This window comes from Callionymus lyra, chromosome 8, assembly GCF_982586985.1.
Source record: "Callionymus lyra chromosome 8, fCalLyr1.hap1.1, whole genome shotgun sequence".
NCBI classification, from domain to species: domain Eukaryota; kingdom Metazoa; phylum Chordata; class Actinopteri; order Syngnathiformes; family Callionymidae; genus Callionymus; species Callionymus lyra.
Genome location: NC_141825.1, coordinates 19,090,399 through 19,110,394, shown reverse-complemented (window position 1 = coordinate 19,110,394; position 19,996 = coordinate 19,090,399). Strand labels below are relative to the sequence as shown.

General features: G+C 37.2%; 4 protein-coding genes across 5 annotated transcripts; 2 read left to right on the top strand and 2 right to left on the bottom strand.

Moving 5' to 3' along the window:
• The first annotated feature begins 108 nt into the window (after nucleotides 1–108).
• Nucleotides 109–9,808, top strand: cry1b (cryptochrome circadian regulator 1b). Of its 2 annotated transcripts, none has more exons than XM_087798138.1 (11): nucleotides 109–753; nucleotides 2,681–2,789; nucleotides 3,531–3,673; nucleotides 3,749–3,933; nucleotides 4,018–4,106; nucleotides 4,971–5,111; nucleotides 5,961–6,269; nucleotides 6,328–6,479; nucleotides 6,913–7,115; nucleotides 8,414–8,536; nucleotides 8,805–9,808. In XM_087798138.1, the coding sequence occupies exons 1-11, from the start codon at nucleotides 596–598 to the stop codon at nucleotides 8,945–8,947; spliced, it is 1,755 nt and encodes a 584-aa protein (XP_087654264.1). In that variant the 5' UTR covers nucleotides 109–595; the 3' UTR covers nucleotides 8,948–9,808. The 2 variants fall into 2 exon arrangements, with proteins under 2 accessions (XP_087654264.1, XP_087654263.1); XM_087798137.1 differs by having other exon boundaries at nucleotides 4,971–5,125; nucleotides 5,972–6,269.
• A 1,096-nt stretch (nucleotides 9,809–10,904) lies between these two features.
• On the top strand, nucleotides 10,905–13,623 carry LOC148073933 (dihydrofolate reductase). Its single transcript, XM_087798142.1, has 6 exons — nucleotides 10,905–11,026; nucleotides 11,672–11,721; nucleotides 11,830–11,935; nucleotides 12,313–12,439; nucleotides 13,049–13,164; nucleotides 13,529–13,623. Exons 1-6 carry the CDS (start codon nucleotides 10,926–10,928, stop codon nucleotides 13,617–13,619), a joined length of 591 nt encoding a protein of 196 aa, XP_087654268.1. The 5' UTR covers nucleotides 10,905–10,925; the 3' UTR covers nucleotides 13,620–13,623.
• Nucleotides 13,624–14,741: 1,118 nt separating this feature from the next.
• On the bottom strand, nucleotides 14,742–17,637 carry mterf2 (mitochondrial transcription termination factor 2). Its single transcript, XM_087798140.1, has 2 exons — nucleotides 17,155–17,637; nucleotides 14,742–16,124 (listed from the first exon to the last, which is right to left on the bottom strand). Exon 2 carries the CDS (start codon nucleotides 16,111–16,113, stop codon nucleotides 14,986–14,988), a length of 1,128 nt encoding a protein of 375 aa, XP_087654266.1. The 5' UTR covers nucleotides 16,114–16,124; nucleotides 17,155–17,637; the 3' UTR covers nucleotides 14,742–14,985.
• Nucleotides 17,638–17,736: 99 nt separating this feature from the next.
• LOC148073931 (uncharacterized) lies at nucleotides 17,737–19,570 on the bottom strand. The gene is made up of 4 exons (XM_087798141.1): nucleotides 19,340–19,570; nucleotides 18,935–19,028; nucleotides 18,716–18,803; nucleotides 17,737–18,392 (listed from the first exon to the last, which is right to left on the bottom strand). The coding sequence occupies exons 1-4, from the start codon at nucleotides 19,407–19,409 to the stop codon at nucleotides 17,799–17,801; spliced, it is 846 nt and encodes a 281-aa protein (XP_087654267.1). The 5' UTR covers nucleotides 19,410–19,570; the 3' UTR covers nucleotides 17,737–17,798.
• Nucleotides 19,571–19,996: the final 426 nt, after the last annotated feature.

The following is a 19,996-nucleotide window of genomic DNA, read 5'->3' as shown; positions in this document are numbered from 1 at the left end:
AGCTGAAAGCACATTACAGGAACGTGACAGAGACAATGTTGTGTAACAGAAGTTTCTGACCAATCAGGAAGCTCCATTTTTCACCGCGTAGCACTGTGGATGGATTTGTTGACGCAGAAGCTGCATCGTGTGGTCGAGGAGCTTATTTTTCCTGAATAAATCTCCATTTTCAAACTCGTTTTGCGTTTACGAAGGACCGAAATTTGGAGCAGATACAAAGGACTTTTTAAGCGCCAGGATTCGTAGGATTTTTGGTCAAAGTTTGTGTTTTGTTAGCGAGGTTTCGTCAACGCTGGGTTTTTATGTTGTGACTTTTCCATCTTTTTCACGATAACGTGGCTCCTCTTGCTGTTTTTAACTTTTATTATTATGCGCCACACTTTTTTGGTGTGAACATTTATTTCTGGATAAATCCATGGAGCAAGGTGAAGATACCCCAGACTAAAATATAATATCCGGAAATAATAATAATAATTATTATTATTATTCAGATATTCAAACAGTACCAGTACTGTCTGTTTTGTTTATCCCAGCGGCTCCACGTCCACCCCCTGTAATTTTTTTTCATTTATTTTTAATTTTTTAAATCGCCAACATGGTAGTTAACACCATACACTGGTTCAGAAAAGGACTGCGTCTGCACGACAACCCTGCCCTGAGGGACTCCATCCGGGATGCTGACACTCTCCGGTGCATCTACATCCTGGATCCCTGGTTCGCGGGATCTTCAAATGTTGGCATCAACAGGTGGAGGTGAGACAACACAGATGCCTTCAATGCGATGCTAATAATCGACTTTAATAAGTGCAAGATTGTTTGTTTCCCAGTGATGAAATAATATGGAAGTAAATGTGAGCCAACCTGACATCCAATATTAATTTCTAACGTTGAATTTCTAAGGCATCAAACAATAATATTTAAAGCACTGCATTTTACTATTTAAAATAAATTAAGTCATATATTCAACGTTTTGAGAAAAAAATCATTTCATGTAAATATTTTAATTAAAAAAAAAATCGGTGTAAAAAAACATAGGAGTGAGCAGGAGCGAGCCGATTGGTTGCCATGGTTCAGATGCTATCATTAATCTCTTCTCTTTTTTTTCACCTAATTTCTTACACTGAATTTATTTGCATGAATTATTTTCATTACATTTTATTACATTGAATTATTCAGAATGAATCTTTTTTCTTTTTTTACATTTATTATTTTATGCAATACATTTTAGGCTAAATTTATACATATTATTTTTAAATACAGAAGACTAAATGCTGCTTAAATGTTGAATTCGATTTTTATTCAAATTCTACTTTTGATGCTGTAAAAACTCAGTGTAAGAAATTCATAATCAAAGTTGAATGGTACCAATGGTTTTAAGAAGTAAGTAAGTAAGTGAATTATATTTATAGAACGCTTTTCCAGACCAGGGTCACAAAGCGCTTAAACAATCAAAACAATACTATACTAATATACAATACTCAATAAAATATATAATTAAAAGATAACACCGAGAACAACACAGGTGTTCCAGAAAATCAAGCAAAAGCCTAAACAAATAAAAGTTTTTTAAGATTTTTATTTTTTTTCTTAAGCTCAGTATCCCTCCCACCTTCCTCAAAAAATACAGAAATGATGATAAATAGTTTGACTGACGTATGCTCCCCATTCCTAACAACCATATATCGCAATCATTTGTCCTCTTATATACACATTTTTATATTTTGAAATTGAATATCGACTTCCGCATTTCCACTACGGTAGATGGCGCCAACGAGCTACTTTCCTGTGTTATTCTTCACACTGTCATAGTTGCATTTACTGTAGATGATGTCAGAGTGTGATAGTAAAGGGAACCAGTGTGACCAACAAATACGTGTATGAATGTAACACCATATTTTATTTTTGCTATTTAAAATATATATTATATTTAATTTGTAGGTTTTAAATAATATATATATATAAAAAATGTTTAATGTTACTTACTGTGTCGAATATCACAGAAAAGGTTTAACATTATGAACTGATACTGTAAAGGGAAAACAGACATTAGAAAATCTTCTTTGAAATAATACTGTAACATTTGATTCCAATTCAACACAATTGATAACAACTTTCCTATTTTGTTTTGCTAAATGTTGCTAGAAAAAATATGTTCCTTAACCTTTAAAAAAAAAATGTTTTAAACAACAATAATAACGCATAAATGTGTAAAAATAAATAAATGCCAAAAAAAGCCACAAATTCACATGATAATGACTAATTATGTTAATAATAAAGTACAATTTTTTTTTTTTTTAAAGATACTTGATTGATTTTTACGGGTGACATAATTGTATTTGTCTAAAAGCGACCATACTAGTTTAAGAGAGTTTAATACTAGTGGAGACCGTGTAACTCTTATTTAATATTCTACACTAGTGACTTTTGTTTATACTTGTCAAGTTCAGAAAGTACTCAGAAAACGAGCAGTTAAGTCACACATTTTCTCATACTTTTGGAAATATTTTCTTGTAAATACAAGTCATGTAATCATAAGATTCCCAACAGTTACACAAACTCCCACACTTAATTGTGTTCCAGATCATCCCATCAGACACGCTTGTGATAACAAGTCACTTGACTTCATGATCGTCGATCTTGGCCTCAAATCGATTAATTGTTACCGTCTACCTTGTTCCAGGTTTTTGTTGCAGTGTCTGGAAGACTTGGACGCCAGTCTTCGGAAACTGAACTCCCGACTGTTTGTTATCAGAGGTCAACCCACAGACGTCTTCCCTCGGCTGTTTAAGGTGCGAAATAAACTATCCATTTGTTAAACTACATTTACCATTTAAGCTAGCTCAGGCTTAACATTTGATCTGTCATGAGCCGAAAATAGGGTTAGGTTATTAATAGGGTTAGGTGAAGGAATATACAGCAATACAGCGCAATTATTTAATATTCAACAGCATTGTATCGATATATATTTTATATATAATTTTTATATTTTTCAAAATATTTTTTCTTTTATGCTTTCAATTATAATTAATTTTTATGATCATTATTTTAAGGGCTATTCTTTAATATGAGTACTTTAAAGTTTGTGTTCAATACAATCAATTTATTTTCTATTTTATTAATAAATAAACACGAACTTCCGGCCACTAGATGGCAGCAGTCATTACGTCCTCCGTAGCTGAAGGACCCATAAAATACTGTGTGATGACTGAGGACAAGAGGATACCGGATACAACCGCTTTGAAAGCGGTTCTTTGGGCATATTTTGGGTTCAAATTAAATAAAAACAGTTACGACTTCGTCAAGAGTCTTATTGTCTGTAAATTCTGCAACACCAGAATTAAGTACTCAACAATAATACACATATATCCTTGTTACTACACTATCATAATATATCGTATTGTTGCTCCTCTATCGTGACACACATCTTATGCACAGATTCTTTCCAATACCCTGACCCTAGTATTTATTGTTTTGTAGTATCCAAATAAACACTGTGAGAAAAAACCTTACGGATTGTTGTTTGTGTTCAGGAATGGAAAATCTCTCGTTTGTCTTATGAATACGACTCTGAGCCATTTGGCAAGGAGCGTGATGCAGCCATCCAAAAGCTGGCCTGTGAAGCAGGTGTGGAGGTCATGGTGAAGATCTCGCACACGCTCTATGACCTGGACAGGTGGGTGGTTTAGCATTGACGTCTACAAACCACCGTCAATGTCGTAGCGTAACCATTGTTTGCTCCGAACTAAAGGATCATCGAACTCAACGGTGGTCACCCACCGCTCACGTACAAGCGCTTCCTCGCTCTGATCGCCTGCATGGACCCCGTCCCTCAGCCGACGGAGACCATGACTTTGGAAGTCCTTACAAAATGCCACACACCCATCAGTCAGGACCACGATGACAAGTTTGGGGTTCCGTCTTTAGAAGAGCTTGGTAGGTTTATAGTACTTTTATGGTAAAAATTGTTTTGGCAAGCGGAAAATAGCATTTAATCTTTTATCATATCTTCACTCACAGGGTTCGAGACGGAGGGACTTGACACTGCCGTCTGGCCTGGCGGGGAAACAGAAGCTCTGTTAAGACTGGAGACACATCTAGAGAGAAGGGTAGGTAGAGATGCCATCACACTATACCTAAGCCTGTTTTTTAAGGAATATTATAAGGAAATATTTTTGTCAAAATTATGATTTTGGAGATAATAAAAAAAAAAGGGTAAAGGTGACATTTAGTCAAATACAAACTCAAGGCCTGGGGGGCAAATATGGACAGCCAAGTGGTTTAATGTGGCCCCGTAGTAAGTTTGGCTCAAAATAAAAGCGTTCAACGTGATATCGTGACATACAATGACATTAAACAGTAATGTAATGGAGTGTTTTGTTGAGGACGACAAACGTAAAGATAATTATGCTAATCCAACCTCCTCAAATTCTTACCTGCTGTCACTTGCATAGACACTTTGTTAAATGGAGAAAAAAAAAAGAACAAACAAATTAAGATCAGAAATAAATGTTAAAAGATAACAATTATAGAATAATGAGATCAATTTCTTGTGTGTGCTTTTTTGGGGGGGGAAAGTTGTGTTACAATTTTGTGTTGTCAAAGAAATTGTCAGCGAATAATCGTAAAATTCATGCAGAAAGACTAGTGTCTTTAAATGCAAGTCATTGTGATCTTGCAGTCTTTCTTCAGTGCATTGTGATGAAACAAGCCTCAAGAAACAGTTGTGTTTGAGCTGATGTCACACTATAATCTCTGTCTACTTATTCAAGGAAACCTGGGATCATTTTCAAATTTAGAGCGCCATCTAGTGGCCTTTCAAAATGAAGACACTTTGTCATGATACAGCTGTTTCATGAGGCCAATCAACCAATCAGAGGCCTAAACCATTTTGGGTTCAATCACAGCAGCTGCAAAATAAAACCATTATGACATTTGAAGTTGATCCATAACGTGTTCTGCTCTTTTTTCAGGCGTGGGTTGCAAACTTCGAGCGACCTCGTATGAGTGCAAACTCCCTCCTGGCCAATACCACCTGCGTCACCCCGTACCTCCGCTTCGGCTGCCTCTCTTGTCGCCGCTTTTATTTCAAGCTCACAGACCTCTACAATAAGGTAAGAGGAGACATGTTGGAGTAACATTCAATCTAGGGATGTGTTAATGAGGCCTCATGAAACTACTAACGCCGGTATCATGATACAGTGTTTTATTAAATTCCACTCAATGTAAATAAGAAATAGTTATTTGTAAAGCACCTTTCTAGACCAGGGTCACAAAGCGCTTGAACAATCAAAAGCAATTCAATTAAAATACCTCAAAATTAAAAAACCTTAAAAGACCAAGACACATAAGACAAACACAGGAGTCGCAGAAAATTAGGAAAAAGCTGCACAAAGAAGAATGTCTTAAGATGTTTCTTGAAGGAGTCAGTAGATCATCAAACACAGAGAGAGAGGAAAATAGTTCCAAAGCTTAGGAGCAACAGTCTGGAAAGATTTCTGTCCTCTGGTCCGGAAGCGTGTTCAGGAACCATCAGTAGATTCTGATCCACAGACCTCAGAGCCCGAGCTGGGGTGTAAGGCTGGATCAGATCACTGATGTAAGGAGGAGCCTGACCATGAATAGATCTGAAAGTAAGAACCAGAATTTTAAAATTGATCCTGAAAGAAACTGGCAGTCAGTGAAGAGATTTAAGGATCGGGGAAATGTGAGTTCTTCTACTAGAGCGGGTCAGAATTCTCGCTGCAGAGTTTTGTATTTACTGCAGACGAGACAGATCCTTCTTGTTTTAATAACTTTGACCTTAATCTACTAATAGAATGAAAGCATGCGTACAATTTAGAGCTTCATCTAGTGTCCTTTAAAAATGAAGACATTGTTTCATGATACCTCATGAGCTGATTCATGCTCTTTTCCACTCAACGCTAATTTAATCTATTTAAACATCAATTATAATTTGTTAGGTCATGAAGAGCACGCCGCCGCTGTCCTCGTACGGCCAACTGTTGTGGAGGGAGTTCTTCTACACGACGGCGACAAACAACCCCTGTTACGACAAAATGGAAGGAAACCCCGTGTGCGTCCAGATTCCGTGGGACAAGAACCCGGAGGCTCTGGCCAAGTGGGCGGAAGGACGCACAGGGTTCCCCTGGATAGACGCGATAATGACTCAGTTGCGGCAGGAAGGATGGATCCATCCTTTGGCGCGTCACGCCGTGGCCTGCTTCCTCACCAGGGGGGACCTCTGGATCAGCTGGGAGGAAGGCATGAGGGTAAATATTTAACGATTAACAAAGATCGACACTTTCTCACTGTTCTGGACATCTTCAGGTTTTTGAGGAGCTGCTGTTGGATGCAGACTGGAGTGTGAATGCTGGCAGCTGGATGTGGCTCTCCTGCAGCTCCTTCTTCCAGCAGTTCTTCCACTGCTACTGCCCCGTGGGGTTCGGACGACGCACTGACCCGAACGGCGACTACATACGGTCAGTTGGTCGTCAAAAGTGACGTTAGATGTCAACAGATTCTTTGTTTTTAGAACATATTCATACGGCTATTCAGTACGCTCAGTGATTACCCAGGTATGAATGACTAATGAAACATAAATCAGAATTAAATGGAGAGAAAATATAGACAATTAAATCAAACTTGATGATATTTCACACAAACAGACTTTGTTTCATAGGAAAAAAATGTCTGTTTATTTTGTGTGTATAGTTGACCTGTTTTATTTGACTTAAAATGAATGAAATTATAAAACAATAAAGACCTTTAGCGAAAACAGTTGAGAAAAATTGCCTGTCCATCATCATGAAGGAAGTAGAAAAACAACCCTTTTAATAATTGTTGTTGTTTGTACTGATCTACTAACACCATAATGTTCTATTCAACTGAGTTTTCTTTCTTTTCTAAATACAGGAGGTATTTGCCGATACTAAGGGGATTTCCAGCCAAGTATATCTATGATCCCTGGACTGCACCAGAAGAAGTTCAGAAGGCATCCAAGTGTGTAATCGGAGTCCATTACCCGAAGCCCATGGTGAGCCACGCGGAGACCAGTCGCATCAACATCGAACGCATGAAGCAGATTTATCAGCAGATTTCCTGCTACAGTGGCCTAGGTAAGTTTAAACCGTTGACCAAGACAACTTAGATATGGTCGAGCTTTAACCTGTGATGACGTGCGTGTCTGCCATCATTAAATTCAACTGATCGTTATCTGAAATTGATTTAAATATACGGTGGTTGCTCGTAATGTTCTGAAATCCCATACAAATTAACTTGTTTAATGGTTTAACTATTCAAACGCATGTTGAGGCCCTTTTATTTAGAAACCTTTCTTACTTCACATAACATTATCTACATTCTCACACAGTTTATACACTTAAAAAAACCTACATTATTAAACAACATGAAATTATGAATGATTCACATGGTAAAATAATTTACAGCTCCCCTGATCACGCTGCCTCCCCACCCTCGTCTATAACACAGTTTTCCTCTGTTTTATACACCAAACCGATAATTATTTACAGCGTCATTTCACGTTTTTTTACTTAGGACAATGAAGGTGTCACAAGACTGACCAACAACCATTTAGTTGAAGGAAGTGGGTTTTAGTTTTCGGGGTAAAGGAGAAGGGCGAGTCGGTTTAACGTGTTGATTTAAGTGTGTATTAAATAGATGTTGGACTCTATTGTACTCATTAGTATGTGTCTGTTTGTAATAAACTGTCTTTTCAATGAAATGAGGAGAGAAATCTTTTCAGACTGTTGCTCCTAAGCTTTGGAACGATCTTCCTCTCTCTTTGCGCTTGATGGATCTACTGACTCCTTTAAGAAACATCTTAAGACGTTTCTATTTGTTCAGGCTTTTCCTTGATTTTCTGGAACTCCTGTGTTGTTCTCAGTATTATCTTGATCTTTAAAGTATATACTTTTTTGAGTATTGTTTTGTTGTTTAAGCGCTTTGTGACCCCGACCTGGAAAAGCGCTATATAAATAAATATTACTTACTTACTTACTTACTTACTTACTTACATTAGGAAATCTATAAAAAAAAAATACAGACCCGTACGTAAAATGACATTATCAGTACAATTAAACAGTGTCTCTTGATTGATTTTTTTTTTTTTTCATGTAACTACACTGTACAATGGAGTATGGAAAAACTGGTCTGTCACTTACCTTCCGTCACACTTAGAAGTCACTTGTTGTTGTTGTTACTCTCTGGTGTATTCTCATGATAATCCTGCATGTTATCTCATTACATGTGGTCATGGCCGCAGTCATGTGCTGTTCTCCGTATCAAAGGGACTGTTGGTCACGCATTGTTGCCCTCGGAACACTTTACACTTGCTTATAGACGACATCTATTCCACTGTTTATATATTAACTTAAATATTCATTCTGTGTTAAAGGGCTGCTGGCGACAGTTTCAGAAAGTGCGAGCGGCATCGGAGCGAATGGCAGCAACGTTCAAGGAGCGGGTCCAAGTCGAGGATCTTGTGGACCTTCAATGCTGGGAGAAACATCTCGACAAGGTAGATGATTTATCCTCCGTCGATGAATTACAGCATCAAAAATCTAACGCTAACGGTGATAAAAAATGAGGACTCACTCAGTAGTTTGATAAGTGACCGCAAATGAGCACATTTATGAAACATGCTGATGTCAGCATTGCTTCTGGGGATCCGTTGTAACATCTAACCAGAGCTTTTACTAAATCCTCTTTCACAGAATCTCCATTTCTTTAACTGAAGGTATCATGAGAGCAGTTGTAAAATCTGTCATTTCTTCTCTTTCTTTTAGAACGAGGTCAGTCATCACAGAAGCGGAGACACGAAGAAACGCCGAACGAGAGTTTCTCCAAAATGCATCGGCAGAGCAAAAAACGTTCAGAAGGCCTGAGATCAAACTCTTCTTCTTCTGCACACAATCACAACTGGAATTAAAACCAAATGGAAGATACGCTTTTTGGCGTCATTGCTCCACTTATTACTTTTTTTTGTAGATATGTATATGTAATTTAATGGAAAGACATCTATAAAGGATGTACAGTTCAGGACACAAGAGGTAATAATGTCCCATGTTACGAGATGCTTCACATGAAGAGTCAGTGTTTGAAGCCTGTCTTGTTATTGTAAAATGTATTATATTTGATTGTATATTATGACATTTTTTTACTTGTGAGTACTGTTTTTCTGATGTTTTTTAGGGACCTTGGCTTTGAATCCACTGCCAGTTGTGTTATAAATACTTTGATGCAAAATCCAGCGAAGATTAAAAAGATTCCAGGCTTAAATTAAAAAATATGCAACCAACGGATAAACTAGGGCCAATCTACACCCCCCAGATGCAGAAAAAGATTATGAAACATCACTGTTCCTGCTTTAAACTTGCAGAAAAAAAGAGCGTAGATCGATTTAAGGGACTTATGACGAAGACAATCCAACATTCCAAACAATGAAAATAGGGATCCAGACCTTAAGACACATTCATAGACACAAAGATGGAAAAAGCCTGTACTTTAAGGGGGTTTAAAGTTCTGCTCTTTGTTTATCAGAAACCTGTAAACCAATCTAAATAGTATAGTTTCAACTAGATTTGTGTTGATATGATCTCTAGACCACCACCATTAGTCTGTTTGTCTTCTCTGGCCTTTGTATTTGGTTGATGAGGTTTGTTTCTTCTACCTCCTTTTGTAAGTATGACAAATTCTGTCCGATTGTCATCTCTGCATGTTGTCTGTGTTTTCTTATACTGTGTAAAGTCTTTTAAAAATAAAAAATCTTAATTATTATGTTTGTAAATCATGTTCTCCTGGAGTTATTTACACTTTTCACCCACAGCACACCTCTTCGCAGCAGGTTTGTTTTTCATTCTTTAATGAACTAAAAATATATTATATATATATATATATATATATATATATATATATATATATATAATAAGAACATCTTGAAGGCTCTGGGGTAGACCCAGGTCATACTGCGGAGCTTATGTCCTGTATATCTATTTAGGGAAAGAAAAGTCTGGATATATATGTTTATTTTGCTGATTTAATAATTAAAAAAAAAACATATTCAAGCAAGATACCATTTATAAATCAACATTTGAACAGTATTTTTTAAATATTCATTATATATTGTATCTGTCTTCAATACACTCCATTTTCTAAAATAACCTTGATAATAATTGAGTTCCATGCAAGTTATGAATTCAGTGTCTTAAATCTCTGACTGGACCTATTCCTGCATAAGTAGTATGTGAAACAGCTGCACGCGATTCCTTTTTTTCTTTTGTACCACAAAATCAAAAACCTCTTAATTTGTGTAACATTCACAAAAGAAACATTTGATCAGGATCTCAATAGTCTATTTATACCTGTTTTGAATCACATTTTTCTCAGAAAACACAAACTAAGAAGTAGTCATGTGTGTCTATCACAAATCTGGGAAAATAATAAAAAATAGTTTTTAATCTCTCTGTTGCTGTTGTTCACTTGAACAAAGATGCTTTTGTTTCCAAGAAGGAAACAACAATAAAAATATATATACCTGCTGTTGGTCATAGTAAATCTCTTCATGCTATAAATTGTCACGTTGTGTTGATGCTTATTGTTGAACACAATGCTGCTTCTCTTTGTGTGTGTGCGTGTGTGTGAGTGTGTGGGGGTGTGTGTGTGTGTGTGAGTGTGTGTGTGAGTGTGTGTGTCAACTCACGACGCCCGAGACGAAACGATTCGAAGAGATCCACGCGAGGATGAGAGGATGGTCTCTCACGTGAGATCCGACCAATGGGAGCAGGAGGCGGGTCCAGCCTCCACCTCCACGCGCTTCTCTCGTCAATAAAAACGCTTCCCGTGCGCAGGTTTACTTCACATCCCACCGTCGATCTACTCCGGGTGCTTCTATTTTCTGATCGCTCGAGATGGAAGTCGGAAAACTGCAGAGGAAGCCCGTCCGCCTCATCGCTGCCGCGGACGTCGGGATGGGGATCTGCAAGGATGGATACATGCCCTGGAGTTTACCGTAAGTCTCCTAATATCTAATGTAGATATACAAGAATGACACGCAGTGACAAACCTCAAGGCTTGACCAATCACAGCAGAGTGGACGTGGTTATGGTGAACTGGATTTTTAGCTCCAGAAAAATGAGGCGTTTTCATTGGACGGGGCTTAAGCACATTTTCTAATGTAAATATTTTTTTAAATGTATAATCACAGTTGCAAAAAAATTAACCAGTTAGATGGACTTATTTGAAACAAGTTACATTTCAATTAGTCTTGTTTTTAATCTCTAGCTGGTTTACCTAAAATACCTGAGCGGCCAAAGTGGTAACTCTAATTTCTGAAAACGCTTTTATTGTTTTCGTACCAATGTATCCAAGTTGTTTTTTGTTTGTTTAAAAGTAAGTAAGTTTAAGTAAGTAAGTTTAACTTTTCCAGACCAGGGTCACAAAGCGCTTAAACAATCAAAACAATATTCAATAAAGTATATATTTTAAAGATCAAGATAAAACTGATAACACAACAAAATCAAGGAAAAGCCTGAACAAATAGAAACGTCTTAAGATGTTTCTTAAAGGAGTCAGTAGATCCATCAAGTGCAAAGAGAGAGGAAGATCGTTCCAAAGCTTAGGAGCAACAGACTAATTAAACTTTTTTTTGCTACAGGAAGGAGTTCAAATTCTTCTTGAACAAAATTTCATCAGTAACACAACCAGGTGAGTGACGACTACTCGTCTTCTCTCAATGTGTGATTGAAAAAAAATCGAAAAGATTAGAAAGAATAAGTAGTAATATTGAAAACACACACCGACTCTGTCCTGCAGGGAAGTTGAACATGCTGATCTGGGGAAGACTGTGCTGGGAGGCTCATCCCAAATCAACGCTGCCATTACCCAACACCATGCATGTGGTGCTGAGCAAGACACTGACGTAAGTGAAGCTGATCACCAATCTGATCATACTAGCAATATAGTGATCACGTCTGTCGGGATCAAGTACAGAATAAACGTTTTTATGTCAGGTTTGAGTCATTTCATGATTCAATGTAAACGTTATGTGTCAAACGATGAATGAACACTTAATTAAATTGCCACAAAATGAAGAAAAAGTACAAATATTGGTTGTCAATTAATATTTTAAAAGATACACATTTCTAAATGACAGCATAATGATCAAAGATATACAAATAAAATGAAGACAATTAGAAATAGCAACCGTGTTTCTATCCAAATGTATTTGGATTTTAACTATTTAAGACAGAAAATATTAACAGATAAATATGTTTTTTTTCTGTTTTCAACTTGCAGTGATGTACCAGAACAAGCACATTTCTTGCTCCAGGACCTGGAAAGCGCCTGCAATCTTGCTGGACAGTTTCCTCTCTGTAATCTGATCGAGACGATCTGGATCATCGGAGGGAATCAAGTCTACACGGTAAGACATTTCAAAATTAATTCATTGAATAAGTAGCGTGCATTTTCATTTTAAACATCAAATGTTCCTATTATTGTTGCATAAACTAACTTTTTAACCATTTGTTTGTAACATTTAAAGATGAGAAGTTTTTATTTTCTTTCTAAATAACAATAGAAAAATATTTTTGAAAATTTACTGTAACAAAAAGTCATACATTCTATCAGTAAGTTGAATCTGGGGCGTAATATTATTGTTATTTTGTTTCTTCTTTGTTTTAATGAAGATCAAATAAAAAAGATCAAGTTTCGAATTAATTCTAAAGATTTTTTTTATGAATTAAAAATAAGATTAAAACTTTTTTTTTTCATTACCAGTGGGCCAATTTATAATGCTGTGTAAAGTCAAATATTGTATCAATATTATATATATGTATTGAGTTTTTTGTAGTTAATTTGCAAATAAAATAAAAAATATATTATTTATCATAATATTAATATCAGTCTACATATTATCGTCTGTAAAAGATTTAAACCTTCGCGTGAATCTGATAAACCCTGGAGTCTCAAGTATCTCATGGTTGTAACTATGGTATTATCATTTATTTTATTCTTTCTCTCTTCACTCAAGTCTGCGATGGCTCATCCTTGGTGTGACCTGATCTACATCACCGACGTGATGGCCGAGTACGACTGCGACGTTTTCTTCCCAGACTTTGACAGGAACGAGTTCAAACTACAAGAGAAGTATGTGTTGATAGCGTTTTTTTTAATTCATTTAATAACTAAAAAAGTTGAAACTCAATCAAATTTTCATTTTATTCTTCCATTGGACTTCAAGTTGATTTCATGTGTTTAAAATTAAGCGTTTGTATTAAAATATAAAATGTAAACCGTTGAAGATTTGGTTGACTTAGCAATAGATTTAGTTACGTTTATTTTTGTTTATGTTACAGCAACCATTCCATATACTAACAACCACTTTGATACCCATCATTACTATATTAAAGAACTGAATGTTTTTGCAGTTGTTAGTTTATATTTATAAAATATCAAATTAAATGCGTCGTCATTTCTCTGATCATCTCTCATTTGTCTGCTTTCATTTCAGGTTCCACGACATAGAAAATGAAATCCAAGAGGAAAACGGAATCAAGTACAAATATCAAGTATTCAAGAGAGAAATTAAAGACGAGGAGTAGACTGTATTTGTTGTTGTGTTGTTTACAAGTGACTGCTACATTTTCTGAAGGTGTTTAGCTTCGATGTTCTGAAATGTGACTTTATGTTTGTAATAAATGATATCTTATGAACAAACGGGTGTTGATGAGAAAGGTTGATAGAAAACTGGAATCTATTCCAAAAATAAATATACTATGATTCAGGGGGAGGAAACCAGAGTGGCTAGAAGTTTCAGACAAAACATTGGTCAAACGTACAGACTTCAGGAGCTGCTGAAACTTCAATTGAAAATTGAACCCACAACCTTCATGGTACTATGTCAAATTTAACAAGAAAAGGTGTGTATGAAGTGTTTACACTGGAATACGAATCTGATTCTGACCCGCTTTCTTATATTTGGAAGATTCTCTCTTATCGTTATAATGATTTTCAAATTTTATTTTATTACATTATAACCAAAGCTCTCGCCATTTCAAATCGCAGTGCGCCTCCTACTGGTCGAATTCTTACCTAATCTGATCCCTTATTTTTTAAAGTGTGTCCTGCTTTATTCTTCCTTCCTCTGTAAGATAAAAAAAAAAACAAGCAAACCACCGGTTTAAAATCTTTGTCATTTAAAACTCAACATCTGTGAGTTTAAATAATGATTCTAATTTATCAGAGCTCTTTCCAACTAATGACAAAAAAACGTATTTGCCACGATTGGATGGTTTGAAAAGTCACATAATTAAACCCCTTCAATTACTTATGTTCACTAAAATTAAAAAAATTAAAAAGTCTGAATATAACTTGTTTTAATTTTATTTACTTTGATGTTTTACTTTAATTATTTAAGAAATTAGAAATCGTTCATATTTCCATTACGCGCTTCAATACAAGATATTGAAATCTCTGCATATTTATTCATTTTGAACAGTTAAAATAGATATAAAATGAAGTAATATATAATCAAATATGCTGGTCATTGCATGGTCACATTTTTTCCGAATGTTTTACAGTATTTAATATTTTATTGTGTAATTATTTTATATTTTATTCCTGAATCAACGGTTATTTTTAAATTATTAGGCCCTTTACAACAGTCACTAAAGTGCAAAAACAACTACTTTTAAGTCAAAATCAAGATGACCAATTATATCACATTCGTTTTTTATTGTTCTTTATTATCATGCAGCACAAGTCGCACACAGTTCAAGTATGTGAAGCAAAGAATATGATACAAAAATGTATCAAGTAAGATGGCAATAATAAAACACTGATTTATAAAAAAAAAATAAAGAAGATAAATCATACATTTTTATGAAGCCACCAGTTAGTCGTAACAAATACAGTGATGTGGTTTTAAAAAAGTCAGCATCCAAGTTTTAAATAATGTGACAATCTTCATCAGTCGTCGACTCTCAAAGGAGCGACCGGGTTAAAGATGGGTCTCTCTCTGCGCAGCTGCAACCTTCCTATGCTCGTCTCAAAGTCCTTCTTGGTGCCGTTAAGCGCCTGAAGACTTCCCGTCCGCACATCGTAACCGTGCGCCTTCAGCCTCTGGATGCGATGGTCCACTATTTGAGGATTCAGCTCCAGAACAGTCGGCGTCTCTTGGATCCGAGCCATGGCGACACCGGCGACGAGAAGTCCGGCGAAGCGCTCGGACAGAACCGTCTCTGGATAATAGAGAAGAGCCGGACAGGCCAGGATGATGCTCCGCAGCTCCGACTCCGAGCAGCCCATCTTGTCTCGGGAGTATTCTAGAGTGCGACGCATGCATTCCGGGTCCAGCTCGGTGACGAAGCCGCGCAGTTTAGTGAGGAGAAGAAGAAGCTCCGCCGGGCCGAAGCCCTGGTCTCTGAGGAACAGCATGTTCTGCCTCAGTGCATCGGGAGGTTTCAGGAGGACGTACGGGTTCTGGCTCAGCAGCTTCTGGAGCCAGATCTTCATGTTGGCCTCCTCGCCTCCGAGCTCCAAATAGACCTGCTGGAGGGTGCAGACCATGACCTGGTTCTGACCCACAGGGCAGCTGAAGCTCTGAGGTGCACTCGCCATCAGCTTAGTGACGATGCGCCGGTTGAGGTTCAAGCTTTGGAAGTAGGTGATGTTGTTCCTCTGGTTGAGGTGACAACTGGAGGAGGTGAAGAAGGACGCAGGGAACTTCTCAATGATGCCAACCAACTCTTTGTTGTTGGGACACACAGTCACCCAGAGGTCCTTCTGACTCTGCATTTCCTGAGGGTTGCAGAGAACCGCTTCTGGATGAATTGTTAAAATCTGAGCGATGATGGGCCACGAGGCCCCCATGTCCACCAGAAGGTCCACAACCTCTTGGGTGTAAGACACCCTTTGTTGAAGGACCCATCCTTTGAATTTCCGTACTTTCTGGATGTCCACGGAGAGGTTGTAGAGCGCCTCCACGGTCTGTTGGTTCTCTGCAGAGCTCAGCGTGGCACATGGTCGGCGGTTTAGAGGTAGAGAAGAGACCTTCTGGCAGCGGAGACACAGCGCTGTCCCGATCACACGCAACATGAGTGAGTCACCTTCAAGGGAAAGAGAAACAGCCATTTAATGAGAACTAACTATAATGAAACCTAAAACTATGTCAGGATGAGGATGGACACGTTTTAGTGCTGTTGGAATAATGAATGGTTGAATTGAACATTTAAAATGTTGAGTTATTTATTGAAATAATTGTTATTTGTTGGGTTTTTAAGCATTGATTTTTTTTTTTTTAAACCGAATTAAATTATTTCTATATTGAAAGGTTGAATTTATTCTTAATGTAATAATTGAATCATTTATATTTTACATTTGAAATGTTCATTTCGTTTTTATTAAATAATTGAATTTACAAAAATGTTAATAATAAATGCTTTTTTTCCCCCACATATAGTTTTATATTCTAATTTCAAAAGTACAAAAATGTTTTCTAAATTCAATTTTTTTTTTTTCATTCGTTGCCTTTTAAACTCAATTTAAAAACTATTATGCCAATATTTTACATAATAATTTAATTATTGGACTCGGAATATTAAACTTAAAAAGAAGCACTAAATAGATATTATATATAGATATAGAATATATATATATATATTATAATATATATTATAACTATTTTAATGTGATTTTCTATTTAACAAAATAAATAATATTTATGACATTCCTTAATTTCAGTTCAAACTTTGTTGTTGTTTTTTGTGTTTGATATACATTTTTCTTAACCATTTAAATGACGGACATAACACAGGACCATGCAATATAAAATGGGAAAAATTCAAAGTTGGTAGATCAGAATGAAATATAGTCAAGATGGAGAAAATCGAATCCACAACTTTCGAATAGTAGTCGAGATGATTCCTGAAGTGATACAAATGAATCATTTGTTGCAAAATGTTCAACAGTGACTACATTCAAAACATCGTACAAGATATAGCGAAAATAATATCGTATAAAAACGTCCCTTAAAACCATTTGATGAAATATAAAAGTAGCTAAATATTCATTTACTCCATTTCAAGCGCGCAGTTTACGTTAAAGGAATAAGAGTAAAGTAAAAAAAAATGTACCTACCGCAACCAGCGGTCAGCGGAAGTGACGTTTTATTATGAAACGTGTTTTTCTTTTCTTCTTCTTTCTCTGTGTCACAGAGAAGAGCGACACACAGTGGTGGGAAAATAACACTGCCGAACTTTGAAGGTGTGTTCAATTAGCTAAATTTGCAAATAAAACAAGGTTGTTACATGTCTTTTAAGGCTGTATATATTTTTTACGAATAATCACATGCATCATTTTTGTCTTCGTTGAGAACATGAATTTAGGATTTACATACAGCGACCATGTTCTGAAATCTCCAAAGGGGGACACTATAAGGTGGGTTTGAGTAGTTATACTCACAGATACTGGAGGGGCCTTGGGTCAAATCAAGTTTGTTTTTATTGCACTCTAACTACGTTTAACACATTCTGAGTTTTTTGATTAAGGCTCTTGGAATACAAGGTTGTGTTTAATAAAAAATAAATAAAAATAAGTATAATACAGCGAAAAGAAATATACCCCCAATGCAATGTTTTCCTTTGGTACTGTCTAAATGCTTCTAATGTTCAATGTTGAGCAATCAATATTGCCTTATTGAAATGAGTCCTTACACTTGCCTCCTGGAAATTAACATTTATTTTTTAACAACAAATAGAAAACAAAAAAACAAAATAAAACACTTATTTCTTTAAAAACAAATTAAGAATGTCAAGTAGACGCTCCTCTCTGGTAGCAGTCTCTCTGTCTCTCCTCTCATCCCTCTCCCTCATATCCCTCATCATCCTCTCCTCTCTCTCCACGGCCTCCCTGTGCCTCCTCTCATCTCTCTCAATGGCCTCCTTGTGCCTCCTCTCATCTCTCTCCAAGGTCTCCCTGTGCCGCCTCTCATCTCTCTCCACGGCCTCCCTGTACCTCCTCTCCTCTCTCTCTACAGCCTCTGTGTGCCTCCTCTCTTTCTCTGCATCCTTGTTCCACCTCTCCTCTATTTTCGTCTCCTCTCTGGCCCAGGCATGCTCCAAAAAGTTGCCGTCCATCTGCTGGAACTCATCCACCCGCCGCCTTTTCGGGCTGGATGCCATGGATGCGCTCTGTGGTGGGGTCACCGCAGAGGGGGACTCGACCAACACATACTCTGTGGGTGAGGCGATGAGGACAGTGGGCTTTATTGAAAGCCTGCCCTCAATTGCCTCATCCATCAAGGTGAACCATTTCCAAGACGCGGCAGTGGTCTCAACCCCCTCTGTGCCGACCCCAGTTGAGGGGAACTTCAGCTTCTGTGAAGGAAAAACAGAAAAATACATTCAAATTTCTAGGGTGTACGATTTTGAGGGAAAAAAATGCATTTACAATATACAATATGCATTTTAAATGTATCCTCAAACAAATATTATGCCCTCTACAGTTATAACATGGCAGTAGGCCATATTGCAATTTAAATGCAATTAAATAAACCCAAAATGCATGTTGCTCTTTGTGCATTCCTTACAGTATTCAGTGTTTCTACTTTGTTTTTTGCTATACAGCAACACTGTTATTGTGTATTAAGGATAAAAGTTGAGTGATAGTAATAGAGCTTGTGAAAAAAAGGAAACCCAACCTTGTACGTCTGCTTCAGGTTCTCCCACTTTTTTTTCAAGAAGGCCGGGGTCACCTTCCCCGCCAGATCCCGAGCAGTAATGAAAAGCCTGATTGAAATACAAGTGGACCAAAAAACTGCATTGACACTCCATAAAGTGACATAAACGTATAGAAAACATGCAAGGTATGAAAGGTTTTCATATGTTAGCTTGATTAGATAATATGTCCAGTCACTTACTCGTAGCCACTGATGGCTGCATTACGCCTGCCTGTAAAAAGGAAGGCGTTGGCAGTTCGCCACATTATCAGGTCCCTCGTGTCTTCATCTACCCCTAATAACACCAGAATATACGCATCATCAGAACAGGAAACACTAAACCTTACATACGTAGTGCCGATAGGACAGCTGTCCTCATCTAAAACCACAACCTTCTACAGTAAAGACAACACAAACACGCATCAAATGTAACTAACACCACATTATGCTGCACTTTAACAACACTGTTAGCTAGCAAACTAGCAAATTAGCGTTAGCATTCTCGTTTTTTTTGTCCCAGATACACCGTAATATACGTTACTAACGCCTTTTATCTAACAACAGTAGTGCCAAAAAATAAAACTGATCATCAAGTGAACAACTTACATCGGTATAACGTGGAGAAATCCAACGTTGTGGGGGAGACGTCGCTGTTGTTGTTGTTAGCCGCTGCCATTTAAAAAGTAGTGACGTATCTTCCGTTTAGCGACGTCGCTCGAGACGCGTCAATGACGTCACTAGATGGCGTCCGTTGAGGGTGGAAGGTGTCCATCGATCCACAGTCAATTTTTCCATTTACATTGCACACTTTGCTCAGTATGAACGCACGTGTGTACTCAAAATGTGCCGGAAAAGGTGTGTAAAAGGTGGGGTGTATCCACCAATCACAGTGCAGACAGGCAGGTGGATCTGTGGTGGTAGGAACCACAGGAGCCAATCAAAAACAAGCACTGGCAAACACATAGTAAGTAAGTAAGTCATTTTTATTTTTATAGCGCTTTTCAAGACCAGGGTCACAAAGCGCTTAAACAATCAAAACAATATTCAATAAAGTATATATTTTAAAGATCAAGATAAAACTGATAACACAACAGGAGTTCCAGAAAATCAAGGAAAAGCCTGAACAAATAGAAACGTCTTAAGATGTTTCTTAGAGTAGTCAGTAGATCCATCAAACACGGAGGGAGAGGAAGATCGTTCCAAAGCTTAGGAGCAACAGCCTGAAAAGATTTCTCTCCTCTGGTCCTGAACCGTGTGCGAGGA

Bases quoted from the DNA above. Each gene is read 5' to 3' on its own strand.
- LOC148073931 (XM_087798141.1), bottom strand. From the start codon at position 19,409: ATGGCAGCGGCTAACAACAACAACAGCGACGTCTCCCCCACAACGTTG. The intron at 18,804-18,934 runs GTAAGTGACTGG...TATTTCAATCAG, and splicing joins GCAGCCATCAGTGGCTACGA to GCTTTTCATTACTGCTCGGG. The intron at 18,393-18,715 runs GTTGGGTTTCCT...TTTCCTTCACAG, and splicing joins ACCTGAAGCAGACGTACAAG to AAGCTGAAGTTCCCCTCAAC.
- mterf2 (XM_087798140.1), bottom strand. From the start codon at position 16,113: ATGTTGCGTGTGATCGGGACAGCGCTGTGTCTCCGCTGCCAGAAGGTC.
- LOC148073933 (XM_087798142.1), top strand. From the start codon at position 10,926: ATGGAAGTCGGAAAACTGCAGAGGAAGCCCGTCCGCCTCATCGCTGCC. The intron at 11,027-11,671 runs GTAAGTCTCCTA...TTTTTGCTACAG, and splicing joins TACATGCCCTGGAGTTTACC to GAAGGAGTTCAAATTCTTCT. The intron at 13,165-13,528 runs GTATGTGTTGAT...CTTTCATTTCAG, and splicing joins GAGTTCAAACTACAAGAGAA to GTTCCACGACATAGAAAATG.
- cry1b (XM_087798137.1), top strand. From the start codon at position 596: ATGGTAGTTAACACCATACACTGGTTCAGAAAAGGACTGCGTCTGCAC. The intron at 5,126-5,971 runs GTTGGAGTAACA...GGTCATGAAGAG, and splicing joins AATAAGGTAAGAGGAGACAT to CACGCCGCCGCTGTCCTCGT. The intron at 6,480-6,912 runs GTCAGTTGGTCG...TTCTAAATACAG, and splicing joins CCGAACGGCGACTACATACG to GAGGTATTTGCCGATACTAA.